This window comes from Geotrypetes seraphini, chromosome 6, assembly GCF_902459505.1.
Source record: "Geotrypetes seraphini chromosome 6, aGeoSer1.1, whole genome shotgun sequence".
Classification (NCBI taxonomy): domain Eukaryota; kingdom Metazoa; phylum Chordata; class Amphibia; order Gymnophiona; family Dermophiidae; genus Geotrypetes; species Geotrypetes seraphini.
In genome coordinates, this window is record NC_047089.1 from 24,901,432 (window position 1) to 24,918,805 (window position 17,374).

Consider the following 17,374-nt stretch of genomic DNA (forward strand, 5'->3'; position numbering starts at 1 on the left):
TTGCTAAAAAGAAAAGGTGAATGTTTGACAACTGACGTTCAAAGGATTTTGAGCTACTGAGGCAACCCCCCTGCAGTGGCTTAGTAAGGGAAGTGCAGACCGCCCTGGGCACAGGGACGGTGGGGGCACTGGCACCTCTCCGCCACATCACGCCATGCTCACGCCATCCCTCCCCCCACCCCCATACCTCTATATTATCTTCGCAAGCACGAGCAGCTTCTGCCTGTCGCTCGCGCCAGCCTGGTTCCCCTCTGAATCACTTCCAGGTCACGGGGGCCAGGAAGAGACGTCAGAGGGAAATCCAACTCTGGCGCGAGGAGCACGCTTACAGAAGCCACTCGCGCTGGCAAAGAATTAGAGATATAGGGAGGCGGGAGAGCGCAAGTGTGGAATGGGGGTGGGATAGAGTGGGGGTACAGAGAGGAAGGCATAGGGGGGCGCCACTGCCTCGGGCACCTCCTACCCTTATTATGCCACTGCCACTGAACCCCTGGAAAGTTACAGTCTTGCTTAAATTGTGCATCTTGTCTCCATTAGGGGGATCTGGTATACGTCAATTATGCAAGAACAGAAGACTTTTCACAGTTAGAACAAGAGCTGCACGTCAACTGTACTGGGAAAGTTGTCATTGCTAGATATGGCAAAATCTTCAGAGGAAACAAGGTAATGTAACACCCTTGGCAAGTACCAAGTTATGTTACCATTGACCTTGCCCTTTATATGTTAAAGAATGTGGCACAACCCTAATTTGGACCATCATTTAAGCAGAGTACTTAGAAGTCTCTTTATAGAAGAATCAAAGTTCCGGCAGATGCTGTTTTAAAACCCTGAAACATAGAAAGATGACGGCAGAAAAGGGCTACAGCCCATCAAGTCTGCCCACTCTACTGACCCACCTCATTAGGTCTGAGTGCTAGTGACCTGGTTCCTTAACTCGACCCTCGTAGGGATCCCACGTGGCTGTCCCATTTATTCTTAAAGTCGAGCACGCTGGTGGCCTTGATCACCTGCACCGGAAGTTTGTTCCAGTGATCCACCACCCTGCTTCAGTATTAGCAAATTTTCACTCTCCCTTAATGGGTCCAAGAAGCTAAATCAAAGATGATGACTCTTGATATGGTTTTAACAAGCTTAGACAGTCAAAAGAAAAAAAGGAACCAAATCTCCACAAGGACAAGCAGAACAATCCCCCCCCCAAAAAAAAAAAAAAAAAAGAGGAGTTACAAAAACATTCCAACCGGGGAAATGGCGAAAACTGAAAGTCGGGACTATTCCTTGAAAGGCGTCTTTATTTATGCAAATTGATTAGACCCGACACAGTCTGTGCTTCGGCTCCACCGAGCCTGCATCAGGGATCCAAATGCCAAGAACTACAAAGGTTATATAAGAACATAAGAATTACCATACTGGATATACATATATAATTAAAAACCAGCTTGCAAATGTATAGACAAAAACATAATTAATATTAGAACATATATACGAGGGACCACTGAAAAGTTCTCAGCCTAACCAACAAATTTGAGGCAGTCTCCACTGAGGGCTATACACTTACAAAACCATAGCGCAGTTTATAGTGCCAGCCATGGTGGCAACAGCTCTGGTACTCATAGCAATTCTATGAGCATTAGAGCTGTTACTGCCAAAGCCAGCGCTAAAAACCATTCTACAGTTTTATAAAAGGGGGGCATAGTCCAGTGATTTTTCTCTTTTTTCATTCCATATTTTTCCGACAGAACAATAAAAGTGGAAATCACTTGGCTGTGTATAGCCCGCGGTGGAGACCCTACACCCTCCCCTCTGACATCTCCCTGACATCCCCAGCATACCCTGACATCCTGGACATACCCAGACCTCCCCTGACACCTATGCCCCCCCTTATCCCTCCCCCCCCCCATTCCTCAGCTCCTTCCCACATCCCCGGACTCATTTTGAGCCATTCAGGGCCTTTGGCCCCTCCCACTGAATCCCAAGATGCATTGGGAGGGAGAAGCCCCCATTGCCCCAGGTACATTGGATAGATTGTGAGCCCACTGGGACAGACAGGGAAAAATGCATGAGTACCTAAAAAATTTAATGTAAAGCATTCTGAGCTTCTCCTGGGGGAACAGTATAGAAAATTGAATAAATGAATGATAACCAGAGCTGGTATTGTGATGTCATAATGCCTCATTCCACCAATGCATCATCAGTGATGTCACAATGGCTTTGTTGGCTCACTTTTGCTACATTTTGGTTTCTAGAGTGGTACAGTGGTTAAAGCTACAGTCTCAGCACCCTGGGGTTGTGGGTTCAAACCTGCACTACTCCCTGTGACCTTGGGCAAGTTACTTAATCCTCTACTGCCCCAGTTACATTAGATAGTTTGTGAGCCCACCAGGACAGACAGGGAAAATGTTTGAAGTACCTGTACAGGTATGTAAACTTCTTTGAGTGTGATTGTAAAACTACAAAAAGGCAGTATACAAGTCCCTTCCCCTATACCAGGGGTAGACAATTCCGGTCCTCGAGAGCCGGAGCCAGATCAGGTGTTCAGGATATCCACAATGAATATGTATGAGATGGATTTGCATGCACTGCCTCCTTGAGATGCAAATCTATCTCATGCATATTTAATGTGGATATCCTGAAAACCTGACCTGGCTCCGGCTCGCGAGGACCGGAATTGCCTATCCCTGCCCTATACTACCTCTACTGCTGCTCTAAATGCAGTATTCACCACACTTGCTATGGAGAAATGTTTTCTTGTCGTAATCCTGCTTTTACTACTTTCATAACCTAATACATTTGTTCTTTTTGCTCCTAGTTCCACATCTTACATACTAGATGTATCTGGTCGACACCTTTTGCGTTTCTTTCTTTTTAAATTGCATTTACATGGTAATATAGGAAGAACACTTGAAAAGAAAAACACAACACAAAAATAAAACAATTCAAGCAATGTAAGTCCATCAAAATGTGGCACTCAGTCCCCAAGATAAACAAAGGGAAACCAGTAGTAACAACCCTAGAAGCAGCAGGAAAATATAGTCCCATTAGGGCGGTCCAAAAAAATGAATTAACACATTTCATTTGTCCACTAGGCTAATTTTATTCCTTTATATAAAAATGAAAAACACACAAAATTTGACTTAAACAAAATTTAGGGGTCTCCACACGTCACTAACCCCCTCTTACGTGGGTTTTAGCGCCGGCAGCGGCGGTAACTGCTCCGACGCTCATAGGAATTCTATGAGCATCAGAGCAGTTACCGCTGCTGCTGGCGCTAAAACCCATACTACGTTCGTATAAGAGGGTGTCATTTTTCAAACTATCATTAAGCTTAACAGTATATCGGAATTCTTGTGCACTCGACAAATGGTCAACGGTCTATGACATAAGAGCCACCTTTGATGCAGAAGGAAACTTCTTTCGGTGGCTGGCTACTGGCCGAAGAACAAATTGCTTCTGTTCTTCATCTTTTGGCAAAAGTATTGTTGTATTTTTCAATGAGGCTTATCCCTCATTCTGCTGCATCATTAACAACAGTCAGTTTGGATGCCCAGTTCCAACGTTTTTTGAAAACTGGATCGTCAGTCCATTCTGTGGGATGTTTCTTCAGGAATATTTTCAATTTTGTTGATCCTCCTTCAATCAAGAGATCAAAAATGGCTGTTCTCTGTGTTATAAGACTTTCAGAGGCCACAGGTTCCATTTTATCTGTATGCATGAGATGTCATGGAATGTCTGGCAATGGTGGACACTAAGTTTTGCACCATTCAGATCTTTGTTTCTGGTGAGATTCTTCTAGGTGCTTCGACAGAAACCATAGATATCTGGAAATGGCCGTGAGCGCCTTCTTTGCAACAGTTTTATGTATGTAGTTTGTGTTGGTATCATGGCTCAATCCCATACCATCATCGCTGACTTATACCGGTAAAGGTTTTCCTTCTTCATAGTGATGAAAATTGACTAGTTGAAGAACATCCTGTCCACATGACAGTCTAGCGGTTGACAGCTGACAGACTGACTTCCCAAGGAGCCAGTTTTTGGGTGCAGATTGCAAACTAGACGACACCATACAAACTAATTATGTGCAATCACCTACATTCACAACATACAAACAGTGCATGTTGAGGTGGCCTCTGAATATTATCTAATCAAGCTCAAATTTGACACATGAGCAAGACTTACCAGGTGGACAAAAATAAGCCTTGTGGGGAAAAAATTCGACAAGGTTGAGTTTTTTGCATACTACCGTAGAACACCCTAATGTACAAAAGAAAGGATACAATATTTGTCAAAAGCCCATACCTAAGATTCCATTGAACAATCTCAAACAAAGAATAATAAATGAAATGCAATGATTGTTTAGCTTCAATAAGACATATTATGTACAAGAAATCACCACCACATTTTTACAGGGGTGACATAGTTGAAAAGAACCTCTTAGTATCTGAATGCCAGAAATTTCTTCTTTCCTCTCTTGAATTATCCTAGTGAGGTCAAGGAATACCCATCTGTCCATGAGTGGGACTGCTTATCCTCCAACGAGAATGAAAACATAGGAACATGATGGCAGATAAAGGCCAAATGGCCCATCTAATCTGCCCATCTGCAGTAACCATTATCTCCTCCTCTCCCTATTGGCTAAGGTTCTTAACATTTGCATCTCCTCTTCCTATAGGCTAAGGCTCTGTGCACCTGCATTGTGAGGTCATAGAGCTGCCCATCTGCAGTAACCATTATCTCTTTCTCTCTCCGAGAGATCCCACGTGTGTCTATCCCAGGTCTTCTTGAATTCAGACACAGTCTCTGTCTCCACCACCTCTTCTGCGAGACTGTTCCACACATCTACCACCCTTTCTATAAAAAAGTATTTCATCTGATTACGCCGGAGCCTATCACCTCTTAACTTCATCCTATGCCCTCTCATTGCAGAGTTTCCTTTCAAATGAAAGAGACTCGACTCAAGCGCATTTAGTTAGCATCAAGGATCTGGGTCAAACTTCGACCTTCTTAAAAAGAAAACTTTTGTTTGCAGGTTAAGAACGCACAGTTGGCAGGCGCCAAGGGAATTATCCTTTATTCAGACCCAGCTGATTACTGTGCACCCGGGGTAGATCCTTATCCACATGGCTGGAATCTTCCTGGAGATGGAGTTCAACGTGGTAATGTGCTAAACCTGAATGGTGCAGGAGATCCTTTGACTCCAGGCTATCCTGCAAAAGGTAAGATGTATAAATGAGAAAAGGTTCTTAAACGGGTCTCTTTTAAGGGGATAATTCTCAAAAGCTTGCTTAAGGTTAGGCACCTAGGCCCAGATGCACTACAGTCAGCGATTGTCGCTAAACCCGTTTTGAATGCCATAGTGACCGTCGCATTTGACAACCCTATGCACAAAACAGCTCAGCACTTGCTGTTTCCTTCCCTCAATCGCCCCTTTTCTAATCCGGCCATGCAAATTAGCTATTTAATATTAAAACCCTATGTGAACTACCCAAGCGACTGATGCACTAACATCGCTCGGCGATGCACAAAAAAAAGCGATTAAACAAAAGTGGCTGGTCAAGACCACTCGCTTGCCTGTCTTACCGGCACTTTTTTAAATGGGCACAGATGGGGTACACGTTATGCATGCACCCCCCCCCCACCACCACTACCAATGACACCCCAACATGTTTCAATGAACCAGTACTCCCCCCAAGCCAGTGAAAATCGGCAGGAGGATTGCCCACTCTCTCCTGCCTTGCCGACTCCCCCGCCCCCACCCCACTAATTGGCCAGCGCCCTCTGCTATCCACTGATATAACATCACCTATGAGGGAGAATCCCTGACTCCCTCACACTACCAAATAAACCTTTCAATAAACATAGAAAACAAAAAAAGAAATAATCAAGGACTTCTATCTGTAAAGGAAGAAACCCCCCCCCCCCCCGGGGCTCCTTTTACTAAGGTACGCTAGTGTTTTTAGCGCACGAAGGAAATTACCACGCGCTACGCTTCTAGAACTAACGCCAGCTCGATGCTGGCGTTAAGGTCTAGCGCGCATCAAAGCCCTAGTGCACCTTAGTAAAAGGAACCCTCAGTGTTGCACAAGCCTCTGTGGAAGATTCTATTCCATCTCCACTCTTGGCAACTCTCTTCTGATAATTAAATCGTCAGACGACGTGAACACATCACTGGTCAAAAAAAACCCCTCCCTTCCCATATTTGAGAAAATGTCAGTAGGTGCCACAAATATTCCAGCTTAACTTATATGAATTATCTTTCCAATTATAGCAGTGTAAATATCTCAATGTAGAAAAATAAAAGCTAAGTGCACTTATCTTTCCAGCAGTAATTGAAGTCCTTGATCACACCGATGTGGCAGAAACGCTGTTTGAAGAATGCATAATGTTTGAATGCAAGAATGTTGTATAATGTTTGAAGAATGAATGGATCCGAATTCTTCAACATTCCTGAGATTAATCAAGGGGAATGTAGATCGTAATAAATAAAGTTTCAAATAATCTACCACTTCTGGGATGCCGACAAGGTCCCCCGTTTTGCTATTGCTACCGCACTGCCAAAATAACAAAAATAAACTATTATACGTAGAACCCTCAATCAAAATTCAGTGAGAAAACAAAATAGGTGAATAATGTCATTGATGCATTAAAATGCCAAATTTATCTCCCCCCCCCCCCCTCTTTCGCAAAACCGTAGCATCCATCCGGGTTTTGAAAAGCTTCCTCAAAATCGCGTTGGGCAGGAAGGCATCCGCGCATGCGCGCATGCCATGCAGTGACATCATGTGCACCCGACGAGAGCAGACAGCGGGGGGTGGGGCTAGAGTGGGATTGGAGAGGGACTGGGGTGTAACTGGGCATGCCTGGAGGTGGGTCTAGGGGTTCCGGATTTTACTAAAGTAAAATCTGGTAACCCTAGCACTAAACAATGTCCAGCGCTATTACTACCACAGGGCTTTCCCGTGTGCTGAGGTTACTTTTAGCGTGGCTATAAAATGGCCACATATCCTATTTCATCCATTAATGGCCACGTGCTATTTTCCCCATCAGCACATGACCATGAGCCTAGAGAATGACACAGGGAAAAAAATCTGTGCCCGTCACTGTCCCATCACCAGACCACTGTCCCCTTCACCACCCCGTCCCCGTCCCCTTCACCGCCCCGTCCCCACAGCATCCACCCTTCCCTCTCACCACCTCACCACCCTTCAGCGGCCCGAGAATCTCCCTCCCTCCCTCTTACCTTCGTGGCCCATTAGTAAAGAAACTTACTGAATCCGGCGGAGACGGCCTGCAGTCGCGTGTGTGTGGGCGGAAGTTTCTCCTCTGACACAACCAGAAGTTGTGTCAGAGGAGACACTTCTGCCCACACACACGCGACTGCAGGCAGGCAGGCTTCGCCGGCTTCAGTAAGTTTCTTTACTAAAGCGCCGCGAAAGTAAGGGGGAGGGAGTGAGGGAGATAGATTTGGCCATAGGTAAGTAGGGAAAGAGGGGACAAGGCCATTCACTGCTCCACGGGGCAAAGGATGGCCTCGTCCCCATGCCCGCAGTGAGCACATTTCCCCCCCCCCCCCCCACACCGTTTCGGCAGGTTATCCGCGGCTATCTGCCATCACGTCATTCTCTACATGAGCCCTTACCAATATCTATGTTCTAGGCAGTAAGGGCTCCCACCCTACTCTCATGCAAATCGGCTGCAGTGCACCAATGTGGCTGCACTGACCACTGTGCATGCCTGCTCTCTGTCCCCAAACACATCTTGGGATGCCTGAACGTGCCCCATGGTAGTGCTTTTTACCTTGCAGTAAGCATGAAATTTGGGCCAAATTCTATAAATGGCGCCTAGGTTAGACACTGCTAGGTGCCCTAATCCTGGACACTGAGCAACACCTAACTAAGATCTGCGTGCAACGCAAATTGTTGTAATTAGCTTAAATGGCATGGTAATTGACCATTTAAGTTAATTGCAAAAATGATTTAACTCATGGAACTCAGAGCAGCACCTAGCGACGCCTAAGTCCAGGTATCCTCTAACACCTAATGACACCTACCTAAAAAGTAGTTGTGATTAGGGGCAGAGACTAGGCATGGTCAACCTAGGCATTGCTAGACGTCTAAGTTAGGTGCTGGTAAATTAGGCCTGGTAAAGCCAAGCCTAATATTCTGGAGCCCTATCTCTAAGATGTCAAGCAATACCTAAGTCTGCTTAGGTGCCACTAGGCGTGATTCTATAAGATGATTGATAGCATTATAGAGTGACGCCTACAATGTAGTTGCCATTTATTGAATCTGGTCCTTAATGATTACTGCAGTTCTTTGTAACAATGCATAAGCCAAGCTGCTAAAATTTAAGTGAAGGACTTCAGAGATTAATTCAAACTGTTTCAATTTCTCAAACTCCCTGCCCCCACTAAAAAAATGAGTGTTTGTCTTATTTCTCCAGAGTACGCCTTCCGATATGGTGCAACAGAAGGCGTAGGGCTTCCAAAGATCCCAGTTCACCCTATTGGTTACCATGATGCCGAGAAACTCCTAAGGTAAGCCCAAGCTGTGCTGATAGAAGCTAGACCTGCAACCAATTGATTTCTTGAGTATCATTATCCGATAGAAATATGATTAATCCTCTTTGATAGAACATGAGATCTGTCAAAGTGACGGGGCTGGCTAATCAAAGAGGACAATCCTTGAGACAATCCTAGGGCCAAACAGAGCATTCCCCGAGATAACAATAGTTTATTATGATGAGTACTGATTTACATTACTGATTTCTATTCCGCCTCAACCTTGCAGTTCTGGGCGGATTACAAACGAGACATCTGGACATTTCCAGGATGATTACAAAGAGACTTCTGGACTTTTCCAGAAGAGTTACAAGAAGAAGAACATTTCCAGAGGAGTTACAAGAAGAATGGTGTAGTATAGTTTAGGGAATGGGATTGGGCTATTCCAGTGGATATACAATTTGGGATGCTGTACAGATAGGATATAGTGGATAGAATTTAGACGAAATGTGATAAATTCAACAAAAATAAGAAAGTGAAGTAATTGGTGATGGATGACGAAAGTGGGGTGCAAAGCTTAAAGGCAATGAGTCTTTCAGCCCTGGCGTGACGCTGCTGAGGTCCCTATAGATCTTGATGGTTGGAATCCTACTAAATAATTTGAAGCATTTAGCCATGGCCATTTAATGAGTATTGTTATGTATTTAAAAAAAGCTGATAAAATTATCATTTATAGTCCTTAACTAAGATCATAAAGTCCTAATATTTAATCCCCTGGTACTGCAATAGGTGAACAGAATATGAATGTAATTTTTGCAGTGATAAAAAATATGGGGCTAGATTCACTAGCCTGCCTTCTGTGGCCGATCCGTGGCCGATTCTAGCAGGCCTGACCGATTCACAACAGCAAAAAATTCAAATGAGGGCGATCAGAGGAACGCCCCCCCTCTGCCCGCACGGATCGCTAATGTACGATCCTGATGCATGCGCAGACCACCTGCTTTCCCTGCAGATGGTCTGTGCATGTGTTTTGTGTCCGTTTTTTTTTTTTTGGGGGGTGTGGTTTCGTGCCACAACTCTCCTACTCTCCTAGGGAAGGGCAGAAACCATCTTTTTTTAACTCAAAAACTCAGAGACACTTTAACAGCCAGCCCTTGAAACCCTGCCTCCCTTCTCAAAGCATTCACTGCACCGGCAGAGCTGACTCCTGTGTCGGTGGTGTTTTTTACTTTTATTTTACTTTTGTAACCCAGCGAGCCCGTGGTTTTAACCTCCTTTAAACCTGCGGGTTAAAACCACGGGCTCGCAGTGCAGGGAAGGACGGGTGGCGATTTAGGGGAGAGCAGGGTGGCAGGCAGGAGAGATTCGGGCGGCGATTTGGGGAGAGCAGGGTGGCGGGCAGAAGAGATTCGGGGCAGCAGAGAGCAAGGCATGCAGAGAGCAGGGCAAAGAGCAGGGTGGCAATGGAGCAGGAGAGTCGGAAAGGACATTTGCGACTGGCCCCCAGCAGTCGCTTCTCGGGTTGATCGGCCAGCCCAGTCGGATTGCGAAGTTTGTTTTGTGGATCGGGTCCCTGCCTACTTTGCATGCTGTTCCCCTCATTTGCATGCGCGGATCAGAAGCGCATCGCAGGAGAGGTTAGTGAATCGGGCCGGAGGGAAATCGGGTCGCAAAGGGGTCGCAAACCGATCGGTACATGTTCGGTTTGCTGAGTGAATCTAGCCCATGGTTTTTATTTAGCATCTCTAATCTCTCCTATTTTAAATTGCCCTCCCCCCTTTTACAAAATTGTAGCGCGGTTTTTAGCACTAGCCACAGCGGTAACAGCTCCGACACTCATAGGAATTCTATGAGCGTCAGAGCTTTTACCGCTTCGGCTGGCTCTATAAACTGCACGGGGGGGGGGGAGGGGGAGGGGGAGGAGGGGTTAGCTATGTTTCTGCATGAAATGTTAATTACTTGGTATCTTTTTTTTCAGCAAAACTTCAAGCCCTTTCCTAATATTTTTTCTTGTTCTTTCAACAGTTTATTCAATATTACAATCCAATTAGTTTCTTCCTTCTGGGATAATATATACAGTTAACTTCTTATCATTTCTGTATAGTAATATGGGATGACAAAACAAAAATTGAACAGGAACGAGAAAAAAATATGCAAATCAATCAATTACTCTAACTCCAGTGATAAATGTGCGCTGGGAGCACCTTATGGCCTTTAAATATAATTTTTGAATGAACTGTCCCCGTAGACTCTGAGCTAGAGAATGACACGGTGACAAAATTCATCACCGTTCCCGTCCCCGCGGATAACCACGGGAAATAATCCCATGTCATTTTCTAGTGTCTATTTCAACCTCGGTCCTTCTACACCAGCATTCTTCAAAGCAAAGCTTGCAGGTCAGTGGTTGTGGCCATTAATACTCTGATTCTTATGAGAGCCAAGGATAATGAGGATTGTGACATCACTGATGTGATTAGCTCTTAGGCACTGGTGGAATGAGGCATTATGACATCACAATATCTGCTCTGGATACCAGAGACTGTCATTCTGTAGTGTCTGTTTCAACCTCAGTCCTTCTACACCAGCATTCTTCAAAGCAAAGCTTGAGGGTCATTGGTTGTGGCCATTCGTACTCTGATTCTTCCCTCTCTCTTTTAAGAATAACATGAAGATGGTTTCCCGCGGTTATCCGCAGGGACGGGGACGGTGATGAATTTTGTCACCGTGTCATTCTCTACTCTGAGCGTCAAAACCACTTAAGAGCCCTGAAGAAATGATCGGCAGATCATGAAACGTTGGCCATCGTTGGCTACCCACTAATTCAGCGAGGGAGCTGAAGCAAAGCTAGCATCGCGACGTGACGTTTCACTCCACTTTAAAGCCAAGATAAGTGACGCTTGCTTTTGACTATTGATTTTTGGTTTTGGACTACCTTTTAAGTCACAATTAAGGGGGTTGTTTCGCCCGTGATAGGTGACTGGAGGGGAGCTAATGAGCAACTTAAGCTCCCCTTCATAGCTCCAGAGCAACGTTTGCCCTGCAACTTCTGAGGCGTTTTCCCCCTTTCTATGTGTACCTGTGCAGTTCATTAAAAAAATATATATTTAAAGATCATAAGGGTTAACTTTTTGAGCATTGATGCTCCCAGCACACATTTATCACTGCAGTTGCAGTAATTGATTGATTAGTAATATGGGATGTTAGTATTTGAGGAGTCTTGGATTTTTCAAACAGGAACATGGGAGGACCCGCACCACCAAACAGTTGGAAAGGAAATCTTAACGTGTCCTATAACATCGGGCCTGGGTTTACAGCAAACTATTCCACGCAGTAAGTTAGTTACTTTTTATGTACTGATTTGGGTTTTATATCGCTTCCTTCCAGGAAAGCTCAGAACGGGTTACAAGTTTACATACATAACAAGCATGGTAAAACATAATTTGACAAACATGGTATGGTATGACATAGCATGAACTTAGGATGGCAGCTTGGCATGGCAACCATAGAGGTCCTTTTAATAAGGCACGGTAAATGCTAAAGTGACCCATAGAATATAATGGCTGCCTTAGCATTTATCGCGCGCTAGCCGAAAAACTATCGCCCGCTCAAGAGGAGGCGGTAGTGGCCAGCGTGTGCGGCATTTTAGCGCGCTGTACCGTGCGTTAAGGCCCTAACACGCCTTCAGAAAAGGAGCCCCTAGTATTATATACAGTATATATAATCATAGCATGGCAAACATGTCATGGTAAACATAGGGCTCCTTTTCACGAAGCCGCATTGGCGGCTTTAGCGCCCGGGACTTTTCATCACGCGCCAGCCCCCGCGCTAGCCAGAAAACTAACACCTACTCAAGAGGAGGCGTTAGCGGCTAGCGCGGCTGGCAAATTAGCGCACGCTATTACGCGTGTTGAACCGCTAATGCGGCTTCGTAAAAAGAGCCCATACTATGCAAGCGTGGCTAACCTATTATGACATGAAAATATGGCATTTAACATGGTAGAGCCTAGCATGGTGGACATGGGATGCCAAGTATTGTGGAGTGGACATTGCATGTGAATTTGTAGCGTGGTAGACATAATATGGCAAATATATCCCCCCCCCCCTTTTACAAAACCGCAATAGTGATTTTTTAGCGCAGGCCAGCGCACTGAATGCTCTGCGTTGCTTCTGACACTCATAGGAACTCTATGAGTGTCGGGAGCTGCACAGACATTCAGCACACCATCCTGCGCTAAAAACTGCAATCGCGGTTTTGTAAAAAAGGGGGGGGGATGGATAATAAGTAAGATACTATGTATAGCAGAGTGGGCGAAAAAGGTGACAGTATGGCATTGCATGATAAAAACCTCCTCAGATCAAGAAGGGATTACCTTCGAAAGCTAATCATAAATTACATTAAGTTAGTCCAATAAAAAAAGGTATTCTTTTTTTTTTTTCCTTTATGTTTTTGTTTCATTTCTACATATTACCTTGAAGAGTGGACTAATACAGCCACCATACCATTTTACTTTTAAAAAAGGAGGAAATACTTTTTTCACTCAAAGAATAGTTAAGCTCTGGAACTCGTCAGAGCATGTGGTAACAGCAGTTAACGTAGATGGGTTTAAAAAAGGTTTGGACAAGTTCCTGGAGGAAAAGTCCATAGTCTGTTATTGAGAAAGACATGGGGGAAGCCCCTGCTTGCCCTGGATCGGTAGCATGGAATGTTGCTACTCTGGGGATTCTAGAATCTTGCTACTCTTTGGGGATTCTGTATGGAATGTTGCTACTGTTTGGGGTTTTTGCCAGGTACTTGTGATCTGAAGTGTTGAAAACCTAGTTTTATGAACTAATCTTTATTATTTTAGGAAGGTCAGAATGCACATCCATACCATCAATAGAGTAACAAGAATTTACAATGTGATTGGCACTCTAAAAGGAGCACTTGAACAAGGTAATGCTAGTTTGCCTCATAAAATCTGAGATTTTAACTTAAAAAACAACATTTAATTGAAAAGATAAAATAAAAGATGACTTAGTTAGCATTGTATTCTCTTTGGCTTCTGTAGCTGGCATCATGATTGTTGCAATTATCCAGGTCTGGCTGTGTCTGGATAGGAGGAACCGATGTTTCAGCCATCATGCTGTGGTTTTCTTCAGAGTACGTTGTGAGGTCTGCAGTTTGTCTTTATAATAGTGAGTCCTCAAACCTGATTGGCTGGGGCATGAGATGACTGAGGAAGGAAAATCCATTGGTCACAAATTTGAATTTTAAGGCCCTGATTGGCCTGGATACCTTAAGCCCCTCCTTTTGGAGAGGCCTTAAGTACCCAGGCCAATCAGAGTCTTAGGCCCTTCCCTAGTGCATCCCAGGATGCACCAGTAAGGTGACCTAAGGCCCTGATTGTCCCAGAATGACTTTTTTTAATGGGGACAGACATTGTGTATGGGTAACAAGCACCACATCTGTGGCCATTGAAAATAAAAAGTTTCAAGTTTATTCAGACTTGATATACCACTTTTACAAACCAAAGTGGTTTACAACTTTACAATCTTAAAAATTAATTAAAAACCCGGGAGAAAGATGAACAAACCAATAGTGACAGATAGGACAAAAAAAAGGTTGTAACAAAAGGGAAGAGGGTAAGGGTACAATATCAAAAATAAAAAGATAGGGTACAGGAAAAATACGACCAGCGAGAGGGAATGTCAGGAATAGTCAGCTTCGCGTTTTTCTCTTTTTTTTTTTCCATTATCGATCATAAATCTCCTAGGCATCTTTGAAAAGAAAAGTTTTAAGATTGGTTTTGAAATTGTTTAAATTAGTTTATTGTCATAGTGTTAGGGGGAAGGATGTTCAAAAGTGTGGGCGCAACTACTTAGTAAATAGTTTTTCATGTTGTATCGTAGAATAGCTGTCTAATTGAGGGAATACTCAAGAGATGTTGGTTAGAGGATCCCAGTGACCTTGAGGATTCATGAGAGATTAAAAGCCTGTCAATGAACATGGGAGAGTGATTAGGTTGAGCTTTGAATGCTAGTGAGTGTTTTGAATGAGATTCTATGTGTGATAGGCAACCAATGAGCTTTTTTTTAGAAGAGGAGAGACATAGTCAAATTTTTTAGCCTTCAAGATGATTTTAATAGCAGTATTTTGAAATATCTGTAGTCTCCTGATCTGTTTTTGGGTGATTCCTTGATAGAGGGAATTGCAGTAGTCTAGAATGGGAATGATCAAAGAATGAACTAGAATATTGAGAGCTTTTGGGTCTAGAAGGGTCTCCTGCCCCGAACAACTGAGTGCAGGGGCTCATTCGGGCTCAGCTCAGCTGTTCGGGCTTCCCCTGCCAGTTCTGTGCATGTGTGAGAGTCACTCTCACAGCGATTCATCAGCGGGATCGAATGGGGATTACGACAAACCTCCGCTGAAATCATTTGCATGCAAGCTTGTTTGAGCATCAGTTGTTCTTTTGGAATGGACCAAATATCGGACAGAGATATAGTGCGGGTGAGATGCACCCAGGGCAGTGGTGCCCCTCCCCCACCCTCTTCTTCAACCCCCACCTCTAAACGCTTCTTCCCTGCCCCCTTCTGCCATGTGCACCGCTTTCCTTCCCCTGTAACGTTCCTGGCGTGAGCAGCAACCTCCAACCTGTTGTCGCAACCAGCATCGTCTCTTCCTCTGACATCACTTCTTAGGCGCAGGTCCAGGAAGTGGCAACAGATGAAGAGCCGAAGCTGGCGCGACAGCTGGTTGGGGGATACTGCTCACGCCAGGAACGTTACAGAGGCACGGGGAAGTGAAGTATTGCGCAAACGTGGTAGTGGGGTGGAGGGTGGTGAAGGAGCAGGGGGCAGAGAGGAGGACGGGTGCCTGTGCCCTCACCAAGACAGCACCTGGGGCAAAGCTCCCCCCCCCAATACTATGCCACTGGCAGCAGACCCACGCGGTCTTACCAACCCTGTTTAGTGCATCGAGGCCAGAGAGAGAAAAATGAGATTGTCGGCCACATTTTGGTGCTAATCCCAAGGCTGAGATCCCTAAAGATAGGAATTTGCAAAACAAGGACATGAGTGAACAGAAAGTTTAAGGCGAGAAGCAAAAACACAACAGGAAAAAAATATTCAAAAAGAAAATTGTTGCCACCATCACTGTAAAAACATTGATGTTGTCGTCATTTGCAAAAACCATACCGCGAAAAGGGCAATGCCAAACTCAAAAACCAAACAGCGCTGTTAACAAGAAAAATGAAGATTTAGCACTGAGGCAGCCTTGCTCAGTAGAACAGGAATTAGGTTTCTGTTTTTACTTCTCCACTATTGGAGTGCATGACAGGTCTGACGTCTTGAGGTTCCCAATTATTTTTTTTTTTTTTCTTAAAATTTTTCTTTCTAATTTGTGGGCCCAGTGTGGGTCTGTGTTTTTCCATGTGTGACCATGGGGTGGCATTCTGCTAGCATATAGTTTCTGTGTGTGTACCCCATTTGTTCTGTTTTCCCAGTAATAGGTATATTGGCGATCTAGGGTAGGGTAGGGTAGGGAATGACACGGCGATGGGTGCCCGCAGGTGTGCTCATTTGATATTTACCTTCTCCTCAAAAGAGAAGTATATGTTTCCTTTTCTTATCAGGTTGCGTTTTTAACAGTTTTTATCTTCGAACTTTTTATTATAGCAATTTTTTTGTTACTGATGTATTCATAGCTGAGTATTTTTAAAATCCAATTTTAATTATGTTATATTAATTGATGTATTAGAATGTAGTGTGTTCAAGATTGTATTTCTAACTGAAATGTCTTGGTTTCTTCGCTGTTGTGAACCACCTAGAACTACTGGTATACAAGAAAATAAATTATGATTATTATTATTGTTTTAAACCAGAGTTGATAATTCAATGCAAAATAGCTTTTAAACATTGATGTAGATCAGTGGTCTCAAACTCGCGGCCCGTGGGCCACGTGCGGCCCGCCAGGTACTATTTTGTGACCATCAGTATATTTATCATAATCACAAAAGTAAAATAAAATAGTTTCTTGATCATAGGTCTCCTTAGCTATAAATGACAATATTATTATTAAGACTCGGCCAAAAAGAAAGATTTATAAACTATAAAGAGTTTTACTTTATGCAAAATTGTCTTTTCTTTAATAAGACATTAACTTTTTTTTTTTTCTTTGGTCCTCCAAGTACCGACAAATCCAAAATGTGGCCCTGCAAAGGGTTTGAGTTTGAGACCACTGAACTAGATCCAGTTGACTTGTATCCTAACTTATGCACTGCTTTTGTTGTTTCAAAATTCCTAGAAGAGAACAATATAAATCGTTATTTATTTTAGACTGTTTGAACCCCATAGAGATTGCATTATGATGGCTTGTTTCAGTAGGAGGATATATCTGATCAGACACTGTAAAAAATAAAAAACCCAAAACAACATCTTTGGCATAGAACAATTTTATGAGATACCGCAATTGATAATGCTCCTATTATAAGAATATCTGTATCTTTTTATTCTTACATGAACTTGAAAGTTTTATTTCCCAGACAGATATGTTATCCTGGGAGGTCACCGTGATTCATGGGTCTTCGGCGGCATCGATCCCCAGAGTGGGGCAGCAGTTGTTCATGAGATTGTCAGGAGTGCCGGGAAGCTAATGAAGACAGGTAGTGACTCTAGAGGGAGCACAAAACCACTGTATAAATAAAGATCCACATACTGTATACTAGTGTCTCGCAAACTTTGCGAGCCAAACGCATACGAAATTGGAGGCTTCAGCTTGAGGGCATCAGGAAGTGCATGGACAATGACTCGAGGACATCACGCAGATGCATGACTTCATCACATTGACATCCATGCATGCACGGCGGCCCTCCATTGTTTAATAGCCCTAAAAAATCCAAGATT

General features: G+C 43.9%; 1 protein-coding gene across 3 annotated transcripts in view; it reads left to right on the forward strand.

The window, feature by feature from the left end:
* The window catches only part of FOLH1B (folate hydrolase 1B), a 104,774-nt gene that overhangs the window by 63,909 nt on the left and 23,491 nt on the right, over nt 1–17,374 (forward strand). For all 3 annotated transcript variants that reach the window (XM_033950123.1, XM_033950122.1, XM_033950121.1), the window contains exons 5-10: nt 538–663; nt 5,024–5,210; nt 8,437–8,530; nt 11,729–11,824; nt 13,342–13,427; nt 17,014–17,133. In XM_033950123.1, coding sequence (XP_033806014.1) covers nt 538–663; nt 5,024–5,210; nt 8,437–8,530; nt 11,729–11,824; nt 13,342–13,427; nt 17,014–17,133 — 709 coding nt within the window. The remainder of the gene's footprint in view (nt 1–537; nt 664–5,023; nt 5,211–8,436; nt 8,531–11,728; nt 11,825–13,341; nt 13,428–17,013; nt 17,134–17,374) is intronic.